Source organism: Salvia hispanica, chromosome 4, assembly GCF_029641045.1.
Source record: "Salvia hispanica isolate PSC_SH4W2 chromosome 4, Shi_PSC_v1, whole genome shotgun sequence".
NCBI lineage: Eukaryota > Viridiplantae > Streptophyta > Magnoliopsida > Lamiales > Lamiaceae > Salvia > Salvia hispanica.
In genome coordinates this window covers 20,147,743-20,165,419 of record NC_142695.1, presented here as the reverse complement: position 1 = coordinate 20,165,419, position 17,677 = coordinate 20,147,743, and the positions used below count along the sequence as shown (strand labels likewise).

At 39.3% G+C, this 17,677-nt stretch overlaps 2 protein-coding genes across 7 annotated transcripts; one reads left to right on the top strand and one right to left on the bottom strand.

The window, feature by feature from the left end:
• The first annotated feature begins 3,334 nt into the window (after positions 1–3,334).
• Positions 3,335–8,946, top strand: LOC125196014 (putative E3 ubiquitin ligase SUD1). Of its 2 annotated transcripts, none has more exons than XM_048094356.2 (9): positions 3,335–3,764; positions 4,320–5,012; positions 5,701–6,465; positions 6,548–6,759; positions 6,867–7,214; positions 7,610–7,767; positions 7,863–8,026; positions 8,102–8,248; positions 8,330–8,946. In XM_048094356.2, the coding sequence occupies exons 1-9, from the start codon at positions 3,483–3,485 to the stop codon at positions 8,789–8,791; spliced, it is 3,231 nt and encodes a 1,076-aa protein (XP_047950313.2). In that variant the 5' UTR covers positions 3,335–3,482; the 3' UTR covers positions 8,792–8,946. The 2 variants fall into 2 exon arrangements, with proteins under 2 accessions (XP_047950313.2, XP_047950312.2); XM_048094355.2 differs by having other exon boundaries at positions 3,336–3,764; positions 7,607–7,767.
• Positions 8,947–9,184: 238 nt separating this feature from the next.
• On the bottom strand, positions 9,185–15,770 carry LOC125196015 (uncharacterized). Of its 5 annotated transcripts, none has more exons than XM_048094358.2 (15): positions 15,432–15,769; positions 14,038–14,156; positions 13,333–13,781; positions 13,152–13,212; positions 12,963–13,040; positions 12,790–12,879; positions 11,912–12,595; positions 11,735–11,812; positions 11,551–11,640; positions 10,737–11,345; positions 10,552–10,629; positions 10,386–10,475; positions 9,996–10,172; positions 9,760–9,923; positions 9,185–9,678 (listed from the first exon to the last, which is right to left on the bottom strand). In XM_048094358.2, the coding sequence occupies exons 1-15, from the start codon at positions 15,625–15,627 to the stop codon at positions 9,636–9,638; spliced, it is 3,006 nt and encodes a 1,001-aa protein (XP_047950315.1). In that variant the 5' UTR covers positions 15,628–15,769; the 3' UTR covers positions 9,185–9,635. The 5 variants fall into 5 exon arrangements, 4 of the variants coding, with proteins under 4 accessions (XP_047950315.1, XP_047950317.1, XP_047950314.1 ...); XM_048094360.2 differs by adding an exon at positions 14,902–14,967 and having other exon boundaries at positions 13,152–13,781; positions 15,432–15,545; XR_007171815.2 differs by having other exon boundaries at positions 10,000–10,172; positions 13,152–13,781; positions 15,432–15,770.
• Between the last annotated feature and the right edge of the window lie 1,907 nt (positions 15,771–17,677).

The following is a 17,677-nucleotide window of genomic DNA, read 5'->3' as shown; positions in this document are numbered from 1 at the left end:
GTAAAGAAAAGTTGACTGAAAAAATTAGTGGAATGTGAGACCTATTTTTTTATATTGATTTTATAATAAAATGTGAGTGAATTGAGTTAGTGGAATGTGGGACCTACTTACTATTTATGGAAAAATGAAGTGTGACTCTTAATTGGGGACAGACCCTAATGGAAAAGTGTGACTCTTAATGGGGGACGGAGGGAGTAATATTTTATTTTTATAGCTGGCCACATTATGATCCTTTAGCATCACTCATTTGTATCTGTAGTAAAATTATAAGAGCATCTCCAATGCCGGCTAGCCAACCGGCTAGCCGATTCACGTGGCTAGCCGATCAGCTAGCCGAACCATTGGAGCAGGCTAGCTCCATTTCGGCGAAAAAACCGGCCAGGGCTAGCCGATCGCGTATGGCGGCCCGATCGGCCAGCGATGATTTTTAATTTTTTTTTAAATTTTTTTTAAAACCTATATAAACGCGATTTTAGTTTCATTTTCATTTGCACCGCTTGTTTTAACGAGTTTTCTCTCTCTCTAACTTTCTGTACAAGAGCATCATCGAACGATGAGTAACGCGGGTGGTAGCAGTGGTGGTAGTGGTGGGGATGCTGAGGAGTACGAACGGAGGATGAACGAGGCTATGGAGGCCTACATGAACCGCGAGATGGAGCGGTACATGTGTAGGGTGGAACAGCAGGCGATACCTTGCCCTCCACGGGTTGTCCACCGCCGAGCAGTGATTGATCGGGATCACGTAGCTGCACATCAGCGGCTGTATGACGACTACTTTTCAGAGAACCCGCGGTTTCCCGCAAACATGTTCCAGCGGCGTTTTAGAATGCGCAGGGAGTTGTTTATGCGTATCTTTGACGCTTTGGAGCGTCGATATCTGTGTTTCCGCTTCAGGCACGATGCGGTTGGCAGACCCGGCCACACCCCTATTCAAAAGTGCACGGCGGCAATCAGGCAGTTGGCCTACGGAGGCGCGGCAGACATGTGGGATGAGTACCTCCACATCGGTGAGTCGACATCCCTGGAATGTCTAAAGTATTTCTGTGAGGGCGTGATAAACATTTTCGGTGAGGAGTACCTTCGAAACCCTACTCCCCAAGATTGTCAAAATTTGATGCAGATGCATGGGAGAAGCATGAGTTCCCCGGGATGTTAGGCAGCATAGATTGTATGCATTGGGAGTGGAAGAACTGTCCGACTGCCTGGAAGGGGGCCTACACGACCGGCTACAAGTCAAAGAATCCCACGATGATCCTCGAGGCCGTAGCTGATTACCGGCTGTGGATTGGCATGCGTATTTTGGGGTAGCCGGGACAACGACCTCAACGTCCTGAACTCGTCTCCCCTCTTCAACGAGAAGTGCCAGGGCGTCGGTCCAGCCGTCTCATTTGTGGCCAACGACAACCGGCATGATATGGGCTACTACTTGGCGGATGGGATATACCCTAGGTGGCCTGTCTTTGTGAACACGATCAGACACGCAAGTGATGAAAGGAAGGCCTACTTTGCGGAACGACAGGAGTCGGCGCGCAAGGAACTGGAGCGCGCATTTGGTGTGTTCCAGTCTCGATGGGCGGCAATTAAGGGTTCAACGCATTTGTGGGATGTCAGATGCGTTTCCCAAATAATGTACGTCTGCATTATCCTGCACAACATGATAGTCGAAGACGAAGGCGTACACCCGATTAGTTGGGCCAATGACGATGAAGCCGGTGCAAGCCACGGACCGGCCACCCCTAGCGTACGACGTGTGGTACCTCTCGATGAAGCCGGCCACCTCAAGGAATTTGCCGACATGCGCCAAGTGGAAGCTCATATTCAACTCCAAAAGGATATAATTGAAGAGTTGTGGGCATGGAGGGCTGCACGCCGTTAGTTTTTTTTCTGTATTATGTAATTTTTTTTTATCTATGTACCTTTTTTTAATGCAATTAATGAATTTTCTAGTATATGTGTCGTAATATAATTCCGTAATTTAATCGTAATTTTAATTCCGTAAATGTAGTATATTTTGAATTATTTTTATTGTGGCTGGCCTATGGCTGGCCTAAATCTGATGTGGCAGGTGGATTTTTAGTGCTGCTGACATGGCAGGGAGAGTGAGTGGCTGACCTATGGCTGACCTATTTGCATTGGAGATGCTCTAAACAAGAAAATAGTTTAGAGTATCACAGTAGTGGGTAGGTTTTCTTTAATTTTAATAATTGTATTTCGGCTTTATTGTTGTGGACCTGGAGCTAACCAATAACGTCCGGCACAAATGTTTAAGTCCAGCAAATAATTAAATAATCTAAATTAAATTGTGACATTGTAAATTGTAATTGACGACCACGCAAAATAAGCTTCACTGATCATCGATAATTTATCATCCAAATTTATATATTCGTTCTTTAACTAAAAAGTAAATGGGTTGGACGACAAATGAGAAATTAGAAGAGTTCATCCATCCAATGTTATTTGAAATGAAATGCATAGTTTGCGGATACCTCTAGCAACGCTATACGTGTTACTTCCTCCGTCCCATAGGAATAAAGTCATTTTGCAATTTTAGTACGTTTCATAGTAATAAAGTCATTTTCCTTTCTAGTAAAAGTCAACACATTTTTCCACACCTAGTTTACTCTTTCTTACTTTTTTCTCTCTTCATTTCTCTACCTTTTTTCATTTTCCACTTTATTCTCCCTTTACTTAACTCATCTAACACAGTTTTTCTTAATTTTCGTGCCGAAAAGAAACGCATCCATTGCTATGGAACGGAGGGAGTACTATATTTATGATAGATACCATTAATGATAATTAAAATTATAAAGATACCATTAATGATAATTAAAATTATAAAATCTAAGTTAGTTTTATAAAATCTAAGTTATTTTAATAAATTAATAGTATTCTCTCCGTTCTTATGCGGTAGAGATATTTCATTTTTAATTTTCTATATAGTATTCTTTCTCATTTTATTTTTTTTATTTTAATTATTTATTATTATCATTTTTCTAAAATAAAGGCTCAAAATGAAATCATTTAGAACAAGAGCGGAAGCAATTATTACCACCCAATCATTCTACTCCGTCCCAATTAAAAAATAAATTATTTCATCATCCAACTTTCGAATCTGTATGAATTGGATTTAAAACTATAAACCTTAAACGTTTTAGGAGTAATAAACTGGGTTAGAAGCCGGGGAGTGTACACGCCGCCTTAAACCAGAAAATTTCCACATTTACCCTTGACACCTGCAGTGATGGAAGAGGTGGACACATGGGCATACCCGTCATCTCGCCCCTCAACAATAAGTAGTAGTACTATTTAAATAAAAATCAGTAGCATTTCGCGTCGTCCACAGCGATCAATAAAAATTCCGTCTTCAATTTTCATAAACGCTACTTAATCCACAAATCCCACCACTCCCAATATAATCCACAAATCTCACCAGCCCTTACAGAGAGAAACACGATCAATCCTCTGGTTCCTCCACCGACTCCATGGAGATCGGGCCGGAGACGGCGGCGGAAGCTGAGTCCTCAGCTTCTTCGATCGGTTCCTCGCCGGGAGAGAACAGTAGCAGCGCCGTCGGGGATAATGCTAAGAGCAGGCTTGATTTGTTAGATGATGATGAGGAGGGGGATGTTTGCCGGATCTGCAGGAATCCTGGCGACGTGGATAATCCGCTGCGATACCCCTGCGCCTGCAGTGGCAGTATCAAGTTCGTTCACCAGGATTGCCTTCTTCAGTGGTTGAATCACAGCAACGCTCGCCAATGCGAGGTTTGAGCTATGAGTGCCGCGATTGATGCATTTGATTTCTAGCGAGCTTTTATTTTCTTTTTGGACGAGTGATTTTGTTCTTGTGATTTCCAATCGATTGATTGATTCATTGATTTGTTGTTGGAAATAAAATGAGCTGACTTAAGCGGAGTTTCTTATGATTGGTTCATGCGAATGCAAATACTAGTTTGAAGCCTTACCTGAATTAATACTATCTTTTAGTTATTCACTTTCGCTCTATCCCTGTGAATCATGTTTCTACCGCTGTTTGTTTTTGTGTGATTGTCAGTTGTTTCTTTGGAAGTGCTAGAAGGTTTTAGAAGTTTGGTTGATGCCTAGGCTAAGCGCTTATACGAAATGAAATCTCATCTAATCTTCTTAAAGTTTTTGAAGAGTTTGTCCAAAATGCTTGAATCTTAATGGCCTCTTGCGCTCAAAGTATTTTATATGGAGATTGTTGTTTTGGACTCTTTTGTTTCATGAATATCAAATTGTTATAGTCAAGATATTTCCTTAAACTTTGCCAGACCTTAGCTGACCTTTTCTGCATGGCAGGTCTGCAAACATCCATTTTCATTTTCACCAGTTTATGCTGAAAATGCCCCCACGAGACTTCCGTTTCAGGAATTCATTGTTGGAATAGCTATGAAAGCCTGCCATGTTCTGCAATTCTTTTTACGGCTCAGTTTCGTACTTTCTGTTTGGCTTCTCATCATCCCATTCATCACATTTTGGATTTGGAGGCTGGCATTTGTTAGAAGCATTGGAGAAGCCCAGAGATTATTCTTGAGCCACTTATCTACAACAGTCATTCTAACTGACTGCTTGCATGGATTTTTGCTGTCTGCTAGCATTGTTTTCATTTTTCTTGGAGCAACTTCCTTGAGAGATTACTTTAGACATATACGAGAGCTTGGTGGGCAAGATGCAGACCGAGAAGATGAAGGAGATAGAAATGGAGCTCGTGCTGCAAGAAGGATTCCAGCTCAAGCAAATAGAAACATTCCTGTTGATGGGAATGGTGAAGATGCTGGTGGAGCCCAAGTAATTGCTGGTGCTGGTCAGTTGATTCGACGAAATGCAGAAAATGTTGCAGCTAGGTTAGAGATGCAGGCAGCTCGGCTTGAGGCCCAGGTTGAACAGATGTTTGATGGTTTGGATGATGCTGATGGGGCAGAAGACGTACCTTTTGATGAACTGGTTGGCATGCAGGGGCCTGTGTTTCATCTGGTTGAAAATGCTTTCACTGTGAGTCTTATGACTCTTATTTTCATTTGATCATTTGAGTTTTGAGGTCTTAAATGGGCCCTAAAGGTCTCTGACTGGAATGCTCTTTGTGGCGCATGATTTTCATTCTACATATTGTTATTTTCTTACTAATTGTGTCAATGCTTTTGGTTCCCTTAGTTAGCTATGATTGGCTCATTAAATTTTTTCACATGCTAAATCATCTGCTGCCTTTTTTTTCCCTAAAATATAATGCACTATGCAATCAACTGTAACAAGAAACTAATGTGTATTTGGATGGATATGTTCCCATGCGGATAAATATTCAAATTTACTAACTGTGTTTGCTTTTTTGGGAATCAAATTTATTTTCGTGTTTGGTTTCAGTAGTTTAGTTAGTAGTCCCCTTGTCATCAATTCATCTCCAATATTTCTTATTTGGTGCTGTTATTTATTCATGAGATATTGTGAAATTACCTTTTGTTTTCTTATATGCAGCATGGTTGATAAAATCAAACTTTTCCTGCCTGAATACTTTGAATGGGATATCAAGAAAGTCTTCATGTTTTCTCTATGCAGCACGATTGAAAAAATTAACCTTTTATCCTGTGTGGATTTTATGCATGAGCACCAGATACTTTGGAAGTTTTTTGTTTTTTATATGCACCACCATTGAGATAATTAATGTTTGCACCATTGTCTCTTGCAGGTTCTAGCAAGTAATATGATATTCCTTGGAGTTGTAATCTTTGTACCATTCTCATTGGGACGGGTTATAATATATTACCTATCTTGGATTTTGTCATCTGCTACCAATCCAGTTTTGTCCACAGTTGTTCCACTTACTGAATCAGCACTTTCTTTGGCCAATATCACTCTGAAAACTGCTCTGACTGCTGTTGTAAATCTGACGTCTGATCATCAAGACCATAGGATGCTTGGCCAGGTTGCAGATGTACTAAAATCAAATGCAACGGGACAAACTATCTCAAACAACATAAGCTCTACGGTGGCAACAGAAATCTTGAAAGTACAGTCAGTTGGGGCATCACGTCTCTCTGATGTTACTACACTTGCTGTTGGCTACATATTTGTATTTTCTGTTGTCATCTTCTACCTTGGGATTGTTACCTTAATCCGGTACTCAAGGGGAGAACCTTTGACAATGGGGAGGTTCTACGGTATTGCTTCCATTGCTGAAACTATTCCATCCCTCTTCAGGCAGTTTGTGGCTGCAATGAGACATTTAATGACTATGATTAAAGTTGCGTTTCTCCTGGTAATTGAACTTGGCGTTTTCCCTCTGATGTGTGGTTGGTGGTTGGATGTTTGTACTATAAGGATGTTTGGGAAGTCAATTTCTCAGAGAGTTGATTTCTTCTCAGTCTCACCATTAGCAAGCTCCTTGGTTCATTGGGTTGTGGGAATTGTTTACATGCTGCAAATAAGTATCTTTGTCAGCCTTCTTCGAGGGGTATGAATCGTGCTCGACTTATAATTATAATTTTTCAGCACTAGCTCTTTTTTTGTAACGTCTAAATGTCCATATGGTGTAGGTCCTGCGCAATGGGGTTCTTTACTTTCTACGAGACCCTGCTGATCCTAATTACAATCCATTCCGCGATCTCATTGACGATCCTGTACACAAGCATGCTCGTAGAGTTTTGTTGTCTGTTGCTGTATATGGGAGTTTGATAGTCATGTTGGTGTTTTTGCCTGTGAAACTTGCAATGAAGACTGTTCCTTCCATTTTCCCTCTGGATATCTCGTAAGATTGCTTTTGACATTTCTCTGCAATCTTCTGCAGTCTTTTTGGGTCTTCATGTTAATGTACTGTATCTGCTCTAATTTACAGACGCGCACTTTCTTTTGCAGTTTATCCGATCCGTTTACTGAAATTCCAGCTGACATGCTCCTATTTCAAATATGCATTCCTTTTGCTATCGAGCATTTCAAACTACGTCATACTCTCAAATCCCTTCTCCGGTATTGGTTCACTGCTGTTGGCTGGGCTCTTGGCTTAACAGATTTTCTACTCCCAAAGCCGGAGGATAATGGTGGGCATGAAAATGGGAATGCTGATATGGGCAGACATGAGAGAGTACACGGACAGGGAGTTGGTCAGGAACGAGTGGTAGCCCTTGAAGATGTGAACAGGCCCCGATATTTGGCTGCAAATGCCAATTCGGCTGAGGAGCTTGATGATGAGCTAACTGACACAGAGTAAGTTTAATAGTTGTCAGGTTATATATCAGCCACCAAAGGATAAACCCAGTAGTTCCCAATATTCAGGAGGCACATACTGAGTGAAAGAATTTTTGCCTTGTCTTGAGTGGTGCACCGTGCACATATAGTTCTGTCTTGAATAGCTCTATTGTGACTCTTTTCGTTTTGTGTGCATCATTGAATATGTGGCGTAGCCACCTAGATTGAATCACACTAGGCAGTTTTGGAGTTTTTCATTGCGCAGCCATGTTGTCTTAAGGTTGAAAACAGTCATTATTTTCTGTGTCTGAAGCTATTCCTTCTGGACATAGCTTCTTGGTAGCTGAATTTTGGTATGTATTTGTGGTGTAACTGTATCATCACCTTATATTATCTAGTTATTCCTTCAGCAGGTGGGCTTTTATACTTCGAATTGTGCTATTGTTGGTGGTTGCTTGGATGACTCTGCTTATATTCAACTCTACGTTGATAATTGTACCAATATCCCTCGGGAGAACGCTCTTCGATTCCCTCCCACTTCTCCCATTGACTCATGGCATCAGGTGCAATGGTAAGAAAATTGTAATGAAATCTAATGGTGACTAAATTATGTTTACTCCAGAATGAATTGAAACTTAGAATTTTACACTTGGATTTCTTGTACAGATATATATGCTTTTGTCATTGGAAGCTATGTCATTTGGACCGGTTTGGCTGGAGCTAGATACTGTGCTGACCTCGTTAGAACAAAGAGAACTAAAGTATTGCTTAACCAGATATGGAAATGGTTCGGCATTATTTTCAAGAGTTCTGTGCTGTTGTCAATATGGGTAAGAATTTTGTCATTGTGCAAGAATAATACTTAAATTTAAACTCCATTGCCGCTAATATATGCACTATTGCAGATATTCGTGATTCCTGTGTTAATTGGGCTGCTGTTTGAACTCCTGGTGATTGTGCCAATGCGGGTTCCAGTGGATGAGAGTCCGGTTTTCCTTTTGTATCAAGATTGGGCTCTCGGATTGATATTTTTGAAGATTTGGACTAGAATGGTGAGCATTTATATTTCTATAGGTATTTATTGCTTGTGCAATCAGAGAGATACCTCAACTTTCTATTAATATCTGGAATAGGTTATGCTAGATCACATGATGCCTCTGGTGGACGAGAGCTGGCGTCTAAAATTTGAAAGGGTGAGGGAAGATGGTTTCTCAAGGCTGCAAGCCTTTCGGGTTCTCCAGGAGATTGTGTTTCCGATCATTATGAAACTGCTAACTGCATTGTGTGTTCCATACGTTCTGTCGAGAGGGGTGTTTCCTATATTGGGGTACCCGCTGGTTGTGAACTCGGCTGTGTACCGATATGCGTGGCTGGGATGTCTGATCTTCAGTGTGATGTGTTTCTGTGCGAAGCGCTTCCACGTTTGGTTCACCAATCTTCACAACTCGATACGAGATGATCGATACTTGATTGGGCGTAGGCTCCATAATTATGGAGAGAGAGAGAATGTAGTTAGGAGACATGGGCATGTTATTTCGGGAGATGGTCAGCATCTGGGTCTGATGCGTAGGCACGTTATTCCAGAAGAAGAGTAATATTAGCAATTAGTAAAAGTAGGCAATCAAATTTACCCTTGTGAATATGTTTGGATGTAGAACTAATACTTCAATTTTTCTTTTCTTCTCTTTTCTTTTTAACACGTAATACAAAAAGATTTGAAGTTCACTAAATTTTTAATTCATTTTTTTCACATGTCTTATAAATGTATCAAGTTAAAGTGAGATTATATATTATGAGCATTGAAAGTATATTAATGTTTAATTTTCCAAATCACATAAAAGTTGAACTTATATAGTATATGCAGTATTTTTTTTACTTTTGAAAATGATTAGAAGTGCAAATTAAGCTTGAACTTTAATGTAATTTTATTAAATTAATTACGTCAAACCATAGCTTTTGTAAATGTAAAACAGATAATAGCAAAAATATAGTAGAAAACACAATTGAACAAACATTTGATCCACTTTCTCTCGCTTCTCCATCTCTTTCTTGTGCAAATCCATTTTCATTGAATATCAAATCGAACAATTACTTTACTTACTATCATTTGTAGTAAACTCAAACTCCAGCTTAAGTAGTGAAAACACCATGTTTACGGGGTTTTAGAAACCTCCCACATCGGAGGCCCTTATCTGGACACATTGAATTGATCATATCCTCGAGGGAACCTCTTGCGATTGTAATGGTAATGGAAAACCCATATCCGTGTACTTGGATAATTATATTCTCCAGGATATGACAACGCCTCAGAACACATTTATGTTTCCACACGGTCATGCACTCAATGACAACTGCAGCTAAGCTCGTATAGTCCTTCACCCTCACCTCCAAGAGCAGAATATCCACACCACCAATCTCGACAAGCATTCTTCTTGCTCATCACATTAGCTGCTGGCATCTTCTCAGTATGCGTGTACAAAATCTGTATGAAAATAGTCCAGGTATATGAATCCACCGGTGCAGCACCAGGAAGATCGAAAAATATTACATGAAATATACTCACTGTCGTCTATTCAGAGATGCAACATTTGCAATCGAAGATGGCCAAGCTCCTAGGGGCTTTGACTGGGATATCACTGTATCACATACCGGTGAGTGACCCATGTCATACCAGATGGAAAACATGTTTTCACGATGACAATGATGGTTATGTCCTCTTCGAAGCATCTGCACAGAGGAACAAATAGCAAGTTGAGAAAATGTCCGAAAGAGGAAAGTACAAGTTCAAGAAGCCTAGACCTGCTGTTTCATTGCTACAGCTGGAAGTGGACCTTTTTGCATTGGAGCATGCCAGCTCCTAGGATGCGAATCTTTCGGGTGGTTTTGGATTAGGGGAATAGACATACTGTGCATAAGAGGTCTAGCTGGGAGCACACCAGGAACAAGTAGCTCTTTGCAACTAAAACCAGGCCGACCCTAAAGATTGAATCATGAATACATAAACATATTTCAACTATAAAAAAAGTCGTTATATTACATAAGTCATTTAACATGGATCTTCAGTGACATGATACATTGAAGAAACATGACAGACACACACCCATGGAAGAAGAACACATGCAAAATATTGCACACATCATTGAAATATAACACGTAGTCATACAATGATGAAACATGATATTTGTATACCTGTAACCATGCTCCCCTATCTTCCCTCCTTTGAACACATGCAACATGAAGAGTCTTGGAATAAATTTGTTTCCTGTTCTTTTCAGAAAGCTATATGCTAAAACAGTTAGTGAAGCTTAATTATCAAGAGAAAGTGGCATAAATTAAGGCACAGAAATAAACTCACGGATTCAGAAGCCTGTTCTGGTGTTGAAAACGCAGAGGAGCCACTTTCTTCGCTTATTCTGTTTTGATCTTGCCTCACCTGCATAGGTATAGAGCAGACTGAGAAAGCTTGAAATCTGCTGATGTGATTGAATATGTGAATAACTACTGCTGAGATCTGACCGAAAGAAAAACTCATCTACAGACCTCACGTGACTTGAGTGATCTGAATGGAGAGAACACTTCGCTAAGCTTTCCATCAGCAATGCTATTATCCAGATTTTCAACACATAGATTAGATCCTCTATCATAATCTTCATTCACACAAGAGTCAAACTGGTGATTCAGTCTTAGCTTTCCCTGGAATCTCTTTCGTGCAATCCCAACATACCATGTCTTCTTATTGAATATCTGGCCACTGAGAGATGCAACAGCTCTAGCAGCATCATCTGCATTTTCAAAGTCCACATACCCAATGCATTTTGAGGTTTGGTCTTCATTTCTCATGATGATTGTTCTCGTTACTACTCCAAAGTCACTAAATATTTTCTTAAGATCATCTTCAGTTGTTGATTTGCAGAAGTTCTTTATAATCACATTAGTAAAATATGGCTTATCCATTGGCAATCTCCTTTCTTTCCCATCGTGAGAGGATCCCATATGAACTTGTTTTCCATTCAATAGCATGTCATTATGCTCTTCAGTACCTTCCTGGAGAGACTCCTCACCTGGGTGCCCAGATCCAAAACCCATCGACCGACCAGAAGATAAAAATGTCTTGGGTAGAGCTTTGTGGTTAATTTCCTCGTCTAAATTCTTCAGAAATCAATTCCATATCAATCCACAAAATAAAAAAGAAAATACTCTCATGAACTGTATGCAGCAAAATTAAGGTACTAATGAAATGTGATGTACACCAGTTAACATTGTTGACTACAGATAACATGTTATACCACTACATTAGGATCATAGGATCATAGGTGGTAAATCAAAAGGCCAACCAAAGAGAATATTCTAGTACCTGTAACTGGGCAGCTCTATCTGTCTTTCTTTGAGCAAGTGCAACTTTAAGAGGCTTGCCAAAAATAATTTTACCATTCATTTTGCATTGCTACAAAGCAAGAGATTATTGAAATTTAATAACCTAGGTCGCAAGTAAACCAAGTGAAAAAGGAGAATCTAAGAATACAGAGATTATAACCCACGGCTTTGAAAGCCTCTTCAGGAGATGAGAATGCAACAAAGCCTGATCCCTTACTTATTCCTTCCCTATTTCTATTAACCTGTACGGAAGTGAGATATCAGAACATGCTAAGTAAGACATGATTTATTTGAGAATAATCAGTGCTGACTCTACCATAAGAAAAAATGCATCGGCCAACCTTGCATGATGTCACTAAACCAAAAGAAGAGAACAGTTCTTTAAGCTGTTTTTCATCACTAATGCCGTCATTTAGATTTTTGACATATAGGTTATACTGTCTATCAACTGAATCACTAGTTTGAGCTGTCCCGGAGTTCCATTTCTTTTCATCAAATCTCTGGCCATTAAGAGATTGAACTGCTCTAGCAGCATCCTCCGCATTCTTAAATTTCACAAATCCAAAGCTTTTTGAGGCTTCATCTTCATTTCTCATGACCCCTGCATCTGTTACTAATCCAAGTTCACCAAATATTTTCTTAAGATCTTCTTCAGTAGTTGATTGACCAAAGTTCTTCACGAAGACAATAGTAGAATTTGCCTTGTCCACTAACAACTCCATCTTTTTAGTAAGAGAGTTTTCCATATGGACTTGCTTTCCGTTCAATAACAAGCCATTAAGCTCCCTGACTATGCCATTGAGCTCTTCAACAAGGCCATTAAGCTTCGTGATGACATTACTGAGCTTTCCAATAATGCTATCATGCTCAATAGCTTCCTGACCAGTTACCTGACCAGATAACTGCACAGAGCCATAGTCCATCGAATGAGCAGAAGCATCTTTTGTTACTATGCATGAGTGAGAGTCTCCTTCGGATGAGAAGGTCTCAGGCGGAGCCTTGTGACCATTTTCCTTTCCCAAATCCTGCACGGACCAATTATATGTTAACCATTTAGAACAAAGGCCACCCACCGAAACATGTATTGACCCATTAACTCTTGAGGACCAGTAATGAAATGCAATTGTGCACTAGACAACATGATTAAGTGTTAAACTCATTTTCTTGTCAATAGGTTCCTACATGATAAACATCAAACACCCTGAGGAATAAATAAAACCTGTAATGGAGCTCTTCTATCTTCCTTCCTTTGAGCAATTCCAATGCGAAGAGGCTTGTCAACAAGAACTTTACCATTCATCCCAGAAAGCTACAAAACAATTGAATCTTGAAATATTTTCACTGAGAATAATGTGAGAGCATAAACTAGAGAAAGGAGAAAATTAAACCCACAGCATCAGAAGCTTCTTTGACTGATGAGAATGCAACATATCCTATGTTTCTGCTGTTTCCTTTCTCATCTTGCAGTACCTGTAGACATACCAGAGAAATACAATAAGCTGTAGCCTAAAGCCCAATGACATGACTGTGTTTACAAATGGTGGGTGCTGAGATCCAGCCAAGGGAAAAAATGCAACCAACCTTGCAAGACATCACTGAACCAAACTCAGAGAACAATTCCTTAAGCTTTTCCTCATCAATGCTGCAGTCCAGATTTTTGACATATAGATTAGATCCAGTATCAAATGCGTTTTTTACAAACTCAAGATGGTGTTTCAGTTCTAGCTGTCTCTCATGTTTATTTTGGAATCTCCCAACGTACCACTTCTTCTTACCAAATGTCTGGCCATTAAGAGATTTAACAGCCCTAGCAGCATCCTCTGCATTTTCAAAGTTCACAAATCCAAAGCATTTGGAGATTCCATCATTGTTTTTCATCACCACTGCACTTTTTATTAACCCAAATTCACCAAATCTATTCTTAAGATCATCCTCAGTTGTTGATGTACAGAAATTCTTTACAAACACATTAGTAAAATCTTCCTTGTCTTCTAACAATTCTCTATTTTTCTTACTAATAGAGGGTACCATTGAAACTTGTTTTCCTTCCGGCGGCATGCTATGGTTCTCCTTCACCCCATTCGGAATAGACTCCTCATCAGATCCATAGCCCATTAACTGACCAGAAGCATCTTGACTGCATGACTTTGTGTTCTCAAAGGACAAACATTTCTCCGGCATGGCTTTGTGGTCAATTTCGTTTGCCAAATCCTGCAGAGACCAATTATTTATTAACCAGCACTAAAAACCATCCCCAAGAAGCAAGCGACCCGTAAACTGTGTAAACTCCATTCATGTGCAATAGTCTACAAACCACACAGGGTACATAAATTGCAAGAGGAAACCTGGTCCGACAAGCTCAATCTATAAGATATTGGTCAGATTTAAACGTGTAAACTATTTTGACCTACCACTCAAAGCAATTATCAAAAAATGAAAAAAGGAAAATATGGGAAGCCTGCAATACCTTAGTGTATATCATCCCAGCAGCACTACTACTTGCACCGGGTTTTTGATGAAAAAGCATTATTTTAATAGGTTTTCCATTAAGAGAAGTGGACTTTAGCTCCTCCAAAGCTTTGTGAGCTAACATAAGCAAGCAAAAGAAACTATTAGACTATGGATGTATGGTAAAGGAGTAGAGATTGATTAATAATTGCATGAATTTTTACTATTTAGTTGCACACTTGCACCCGAACTACAACAAAACTAAAACTGAAACACCCCCTTTTACTGATTTGAGATCATATGAAACAAATCAGTTAAAGTATCTGGCTGAAAAAATCTTGATATCAGACCGTGGAATTCATATACAAGAAACTCACCACATAAATACACTCATCAAGGGTGCAGAATCTGTTTCAAGCTTCCATGAAGAAAAGTATATTGAGAACAAAATTAAATTACAAAAAACCATATGAAATCTGCTTTATGTGATGTGATTGAGAGGCTGATTATTCTAGACATATATGTCCACAAAGACATGATAGTTATAAAAATTCCACCTGTAGATGTATTATGAATATCAACATGAAAGTACGTAGTATGTTCAATAATAACTCCAGCTAAAGGTGTAGAGTAATATTGATTTCGATAGTCATTCACGTCGCTGTTTAGCTAACTGTATTTCATACTAATAATAAGACATCTTTCTAGCTCATTTCTTACAAGGAACACAATTTTTTGTGAAATACAAGCTTCACAGTTTGCATTTTTTACTACTCTCTGAAGTTGCTGAAAAATCTACATGTTTTTGTCCAACCACCTTCGAGCACTACTAGGATAAAAGCACCTAACAAACAGTCATAATGATGGCTTAATGCGTGCAAACCTAGCTTTTTAACTTGCACATTCATTCACTTCAGCTTGCAACTTGGAATCCTTAGGCTGGCTGATTCTGAAAATATTGAGTTGACTTCCAATATGAAAATTGAACATGTGAATGAATAATTATACATGAAATAAGCCTTGTATGCACATCTGATGATCATCTACACTCTACAGTACTCACAACACCCTCTTTTCCATACAAATAAAAAAATACCTCTTTCAAATAAAATTCCGGGTAAATTCATGTTCCGGTCCTCATTACAAGTGTCTAGGTTTTCCATGAGTAGAAACTTTTTAAATTATTTGCGGTGATGCTTATCCTATTTAGCTAGAATGGTTTCACTGAGTAATGCAGATAACGGTTTCAGACTAATAGTCATCGTTCAGGTCACGTAACAAACTAATACTACTATCGTCAAGCTCTTCAATTGACAAATATTAGGAGCAGAGCAGGCATCAAAAGTCAAAACATAGATCAGCAGAAAATTGAAGATACGAGTGTGATTGGGTTAAATAATTAAGAAGACTAACCACATTGAGGGTTTTTGTAGTGTACGTAGGCATATCGAATAGGTAGCCCAAAACTCAATTCCTGACAAACCTCAACTGAAACTACTTCCCCAATCGAGCTGAACAGGCCGTGCAGTTGCGACTCTGTGACATTAGCGTCGAAACCGATGACATACAGTGACGCTCCCACCGCCGCATTCCCCAGCTGTGCAGCCATCTCAATCACAAATTAATCCTTATTTCAATTTTCTTATTTCCCTTTTCCAAAGCTTCGGTTTTTCTGCCCACTGCATCCGCTCTATTTTAGAGCATCTCCGAGAAAAGGGTAATTTTATGCTCCATTTCATTTTTGAAAATGTATATTGTGCCTTTAACCTTGGGGTTTATTTAAGAACGTGGAGTACTATAACTAAAAGCCTTTTTCCTAGGAGTTTGTTACTCCACTATTTGTTAAGAATGTATAACTGCTAATGAAAAACTTAATTTCTCGATTTATCTTTTTTTCTTGAAGATGCTCTCACTATATCTGTTAAAAATACACCAACCCTCCTCCGAATTGCAACGGGTTAAGAACCAATAATTCCGTTCGGTTCAAATAACCATTAAAATAATGTCGCACCTTGTCTCTCTAGGTTACTCACATTGATTTTTAGGGTCCAATATAACTAAATCATTTTCTTTTTAATAAAAAGTAGTACTCCCACGTCTGCCTTTTAATGTCCTATATTTAATCAGGTTTTTTAGAAATTGTTTGACTTTATGAAATAAAATGGGTAGAAAAGTTGGTGAAATATGGGGTTTACTTTTATATATTAGTTTATAATAAAATATATGTAAAATGAGTTAGTGAAATGTAAGGTCCATTTACCAAATATGATAAAAATGAAATGGGATATTTATTGGCAGACGGGTGAAATGACCTTGTATGTTGGTTAACACGTTGTGTGCACAAAAAGAATATAACAGGTTTCCTTGGTCCAGCAAATCCACTAGATCACGCGGTCTAGGAACTCGTTGGTCGTCGGAAAATCCTGGTCGTCGGACACACAGAGCACTCTTTCAAAAAACCCTCAACCACTTTACTAAACCTAGCATAGGGAAGTAGGGATCGATCCCACAGAGATGGATGCGTAACAATCATGTTCAAGGATTTGGACTTATTTTTGGGGTTGGCTGCTGCCACGCATTTTTCGGGTTGAGGAAAATAAACTTAACTTGAGAATTTAAACTGCTACGCTAACAGCTAGACCTAGGCGAAACAGCAAAAGCATGCACGAAAATTAAACCGAACAATCACTAGATCTAAGAAACTGCTCTAATTACCTAGATCTGGGTAACAAACTGACTGTGGGGACCATAACTGAAAAAGGCAGAGTACGGACGAAAAGCTGGAAAACAACTAACTCTGGTACTAACTAACAGCGACATCATCTTCTTAAACCAATTTGCGTAAAAACTCAGAAGAAAAAAAAGCATGAGCGAAATCGGAACAGAGCAAACTAAATCTAAACCATTTTGATGAGTAATAATAAAGAACTAAACAGATCTACAAATGCTAGACGAAGTAAAACAGAAAGCAAGCGGAAAACTCAAAATCCATGCACAACTCGACCTCCTCCCTTCAGATCCAACCTCAGACGCTAAATCCACTCCGGATCCAAGCGTCCGACAAAAACTCCAGCCAAAAGAAACATTTCATAACTTCAGATTTAAACAACAACCTCCAATCAATCAACAAACCACAGATCTATCACCAAATTCCCAGATCGAGCACCACAGCAGCAAAAAACAGAGATCGACATATAACTCGTTAAAATAAACTCTCAACAGCAGGATCTACGTGAATCAACTTGAAATATCACAGATAAACGCAAATTAACAGAAGTGAATAGACAATCAGTAACATCAACAACCAAATCGACTCCCAAAAGTGAAGTTCGACCGTAAAGTGCAAAACCAACTGTAAATAAAGAGATTGTATCTTCGCACTCACGCGGACGGTGTTACGACTGAAATTTCTGAAGAATAAACCCCTTCGGAACCGAAACTACCCCAGATCTCCCATTCCCAAGTGTGTGTTGTGTGTGAGCTAAGAGTGAGCGAAAAAGAGTGATGATTTGTGTGTTGCATGCTCTTCTATTTATAGGCGTTGGAGTGGGGCCCAGCGAGGTATAGATGGACTTTGTTGCCCTCAGCTACTGACTCCCTTCTTCAAGCCTTCTTTTTCCTTAGATTCTGCTCATTTTTACTTCATTCCTTCGCTAGAC

Coding starts and splice junctions, on each gene's coding strand:
- LOC125196014 (XM_048094355.2), top strand. CDS start 3,483: ATGGAGATCGGGCCGGAGACGGCGGCGGAAGCTGAGTCCTCAGCTTCT. Junction 7,215..7,606: donor GATGAGCTAACTGACACAGA/GTAAGTTTAATA, acceptor TTATTCCTTCAG/CAGGTGGGCTTTTATACTTC. Junction 7,768..7,862: donor TCATGGCATCAGGTGCAATG/GTAAGAAAATTG, acceptor TTTCTTGTACAG/ATATATATGCTTTTGTCATT.
- LOC125196015 (XM_048094357.2), bottom strand. CDS start 15,627: ATGGCTGCACAGCTGGGGAATGCGGCGGTGGGAGCGTCACTGTATGTC. Junction 11,641..11,734: donor CTGAAGAGGCTTTCAAAGCC/GTGGGTTATAAT, acceptor CTTGCTTTGTAG/CAATGCAAAATGAATGGTAA. Junction 11,346..11,550: donor ATAGAGCTGCCCAGTTACAG/GTACTAGAATAT, acceptor TGATTTCTGAAG/AATTTAGACGAGGAAATTAA.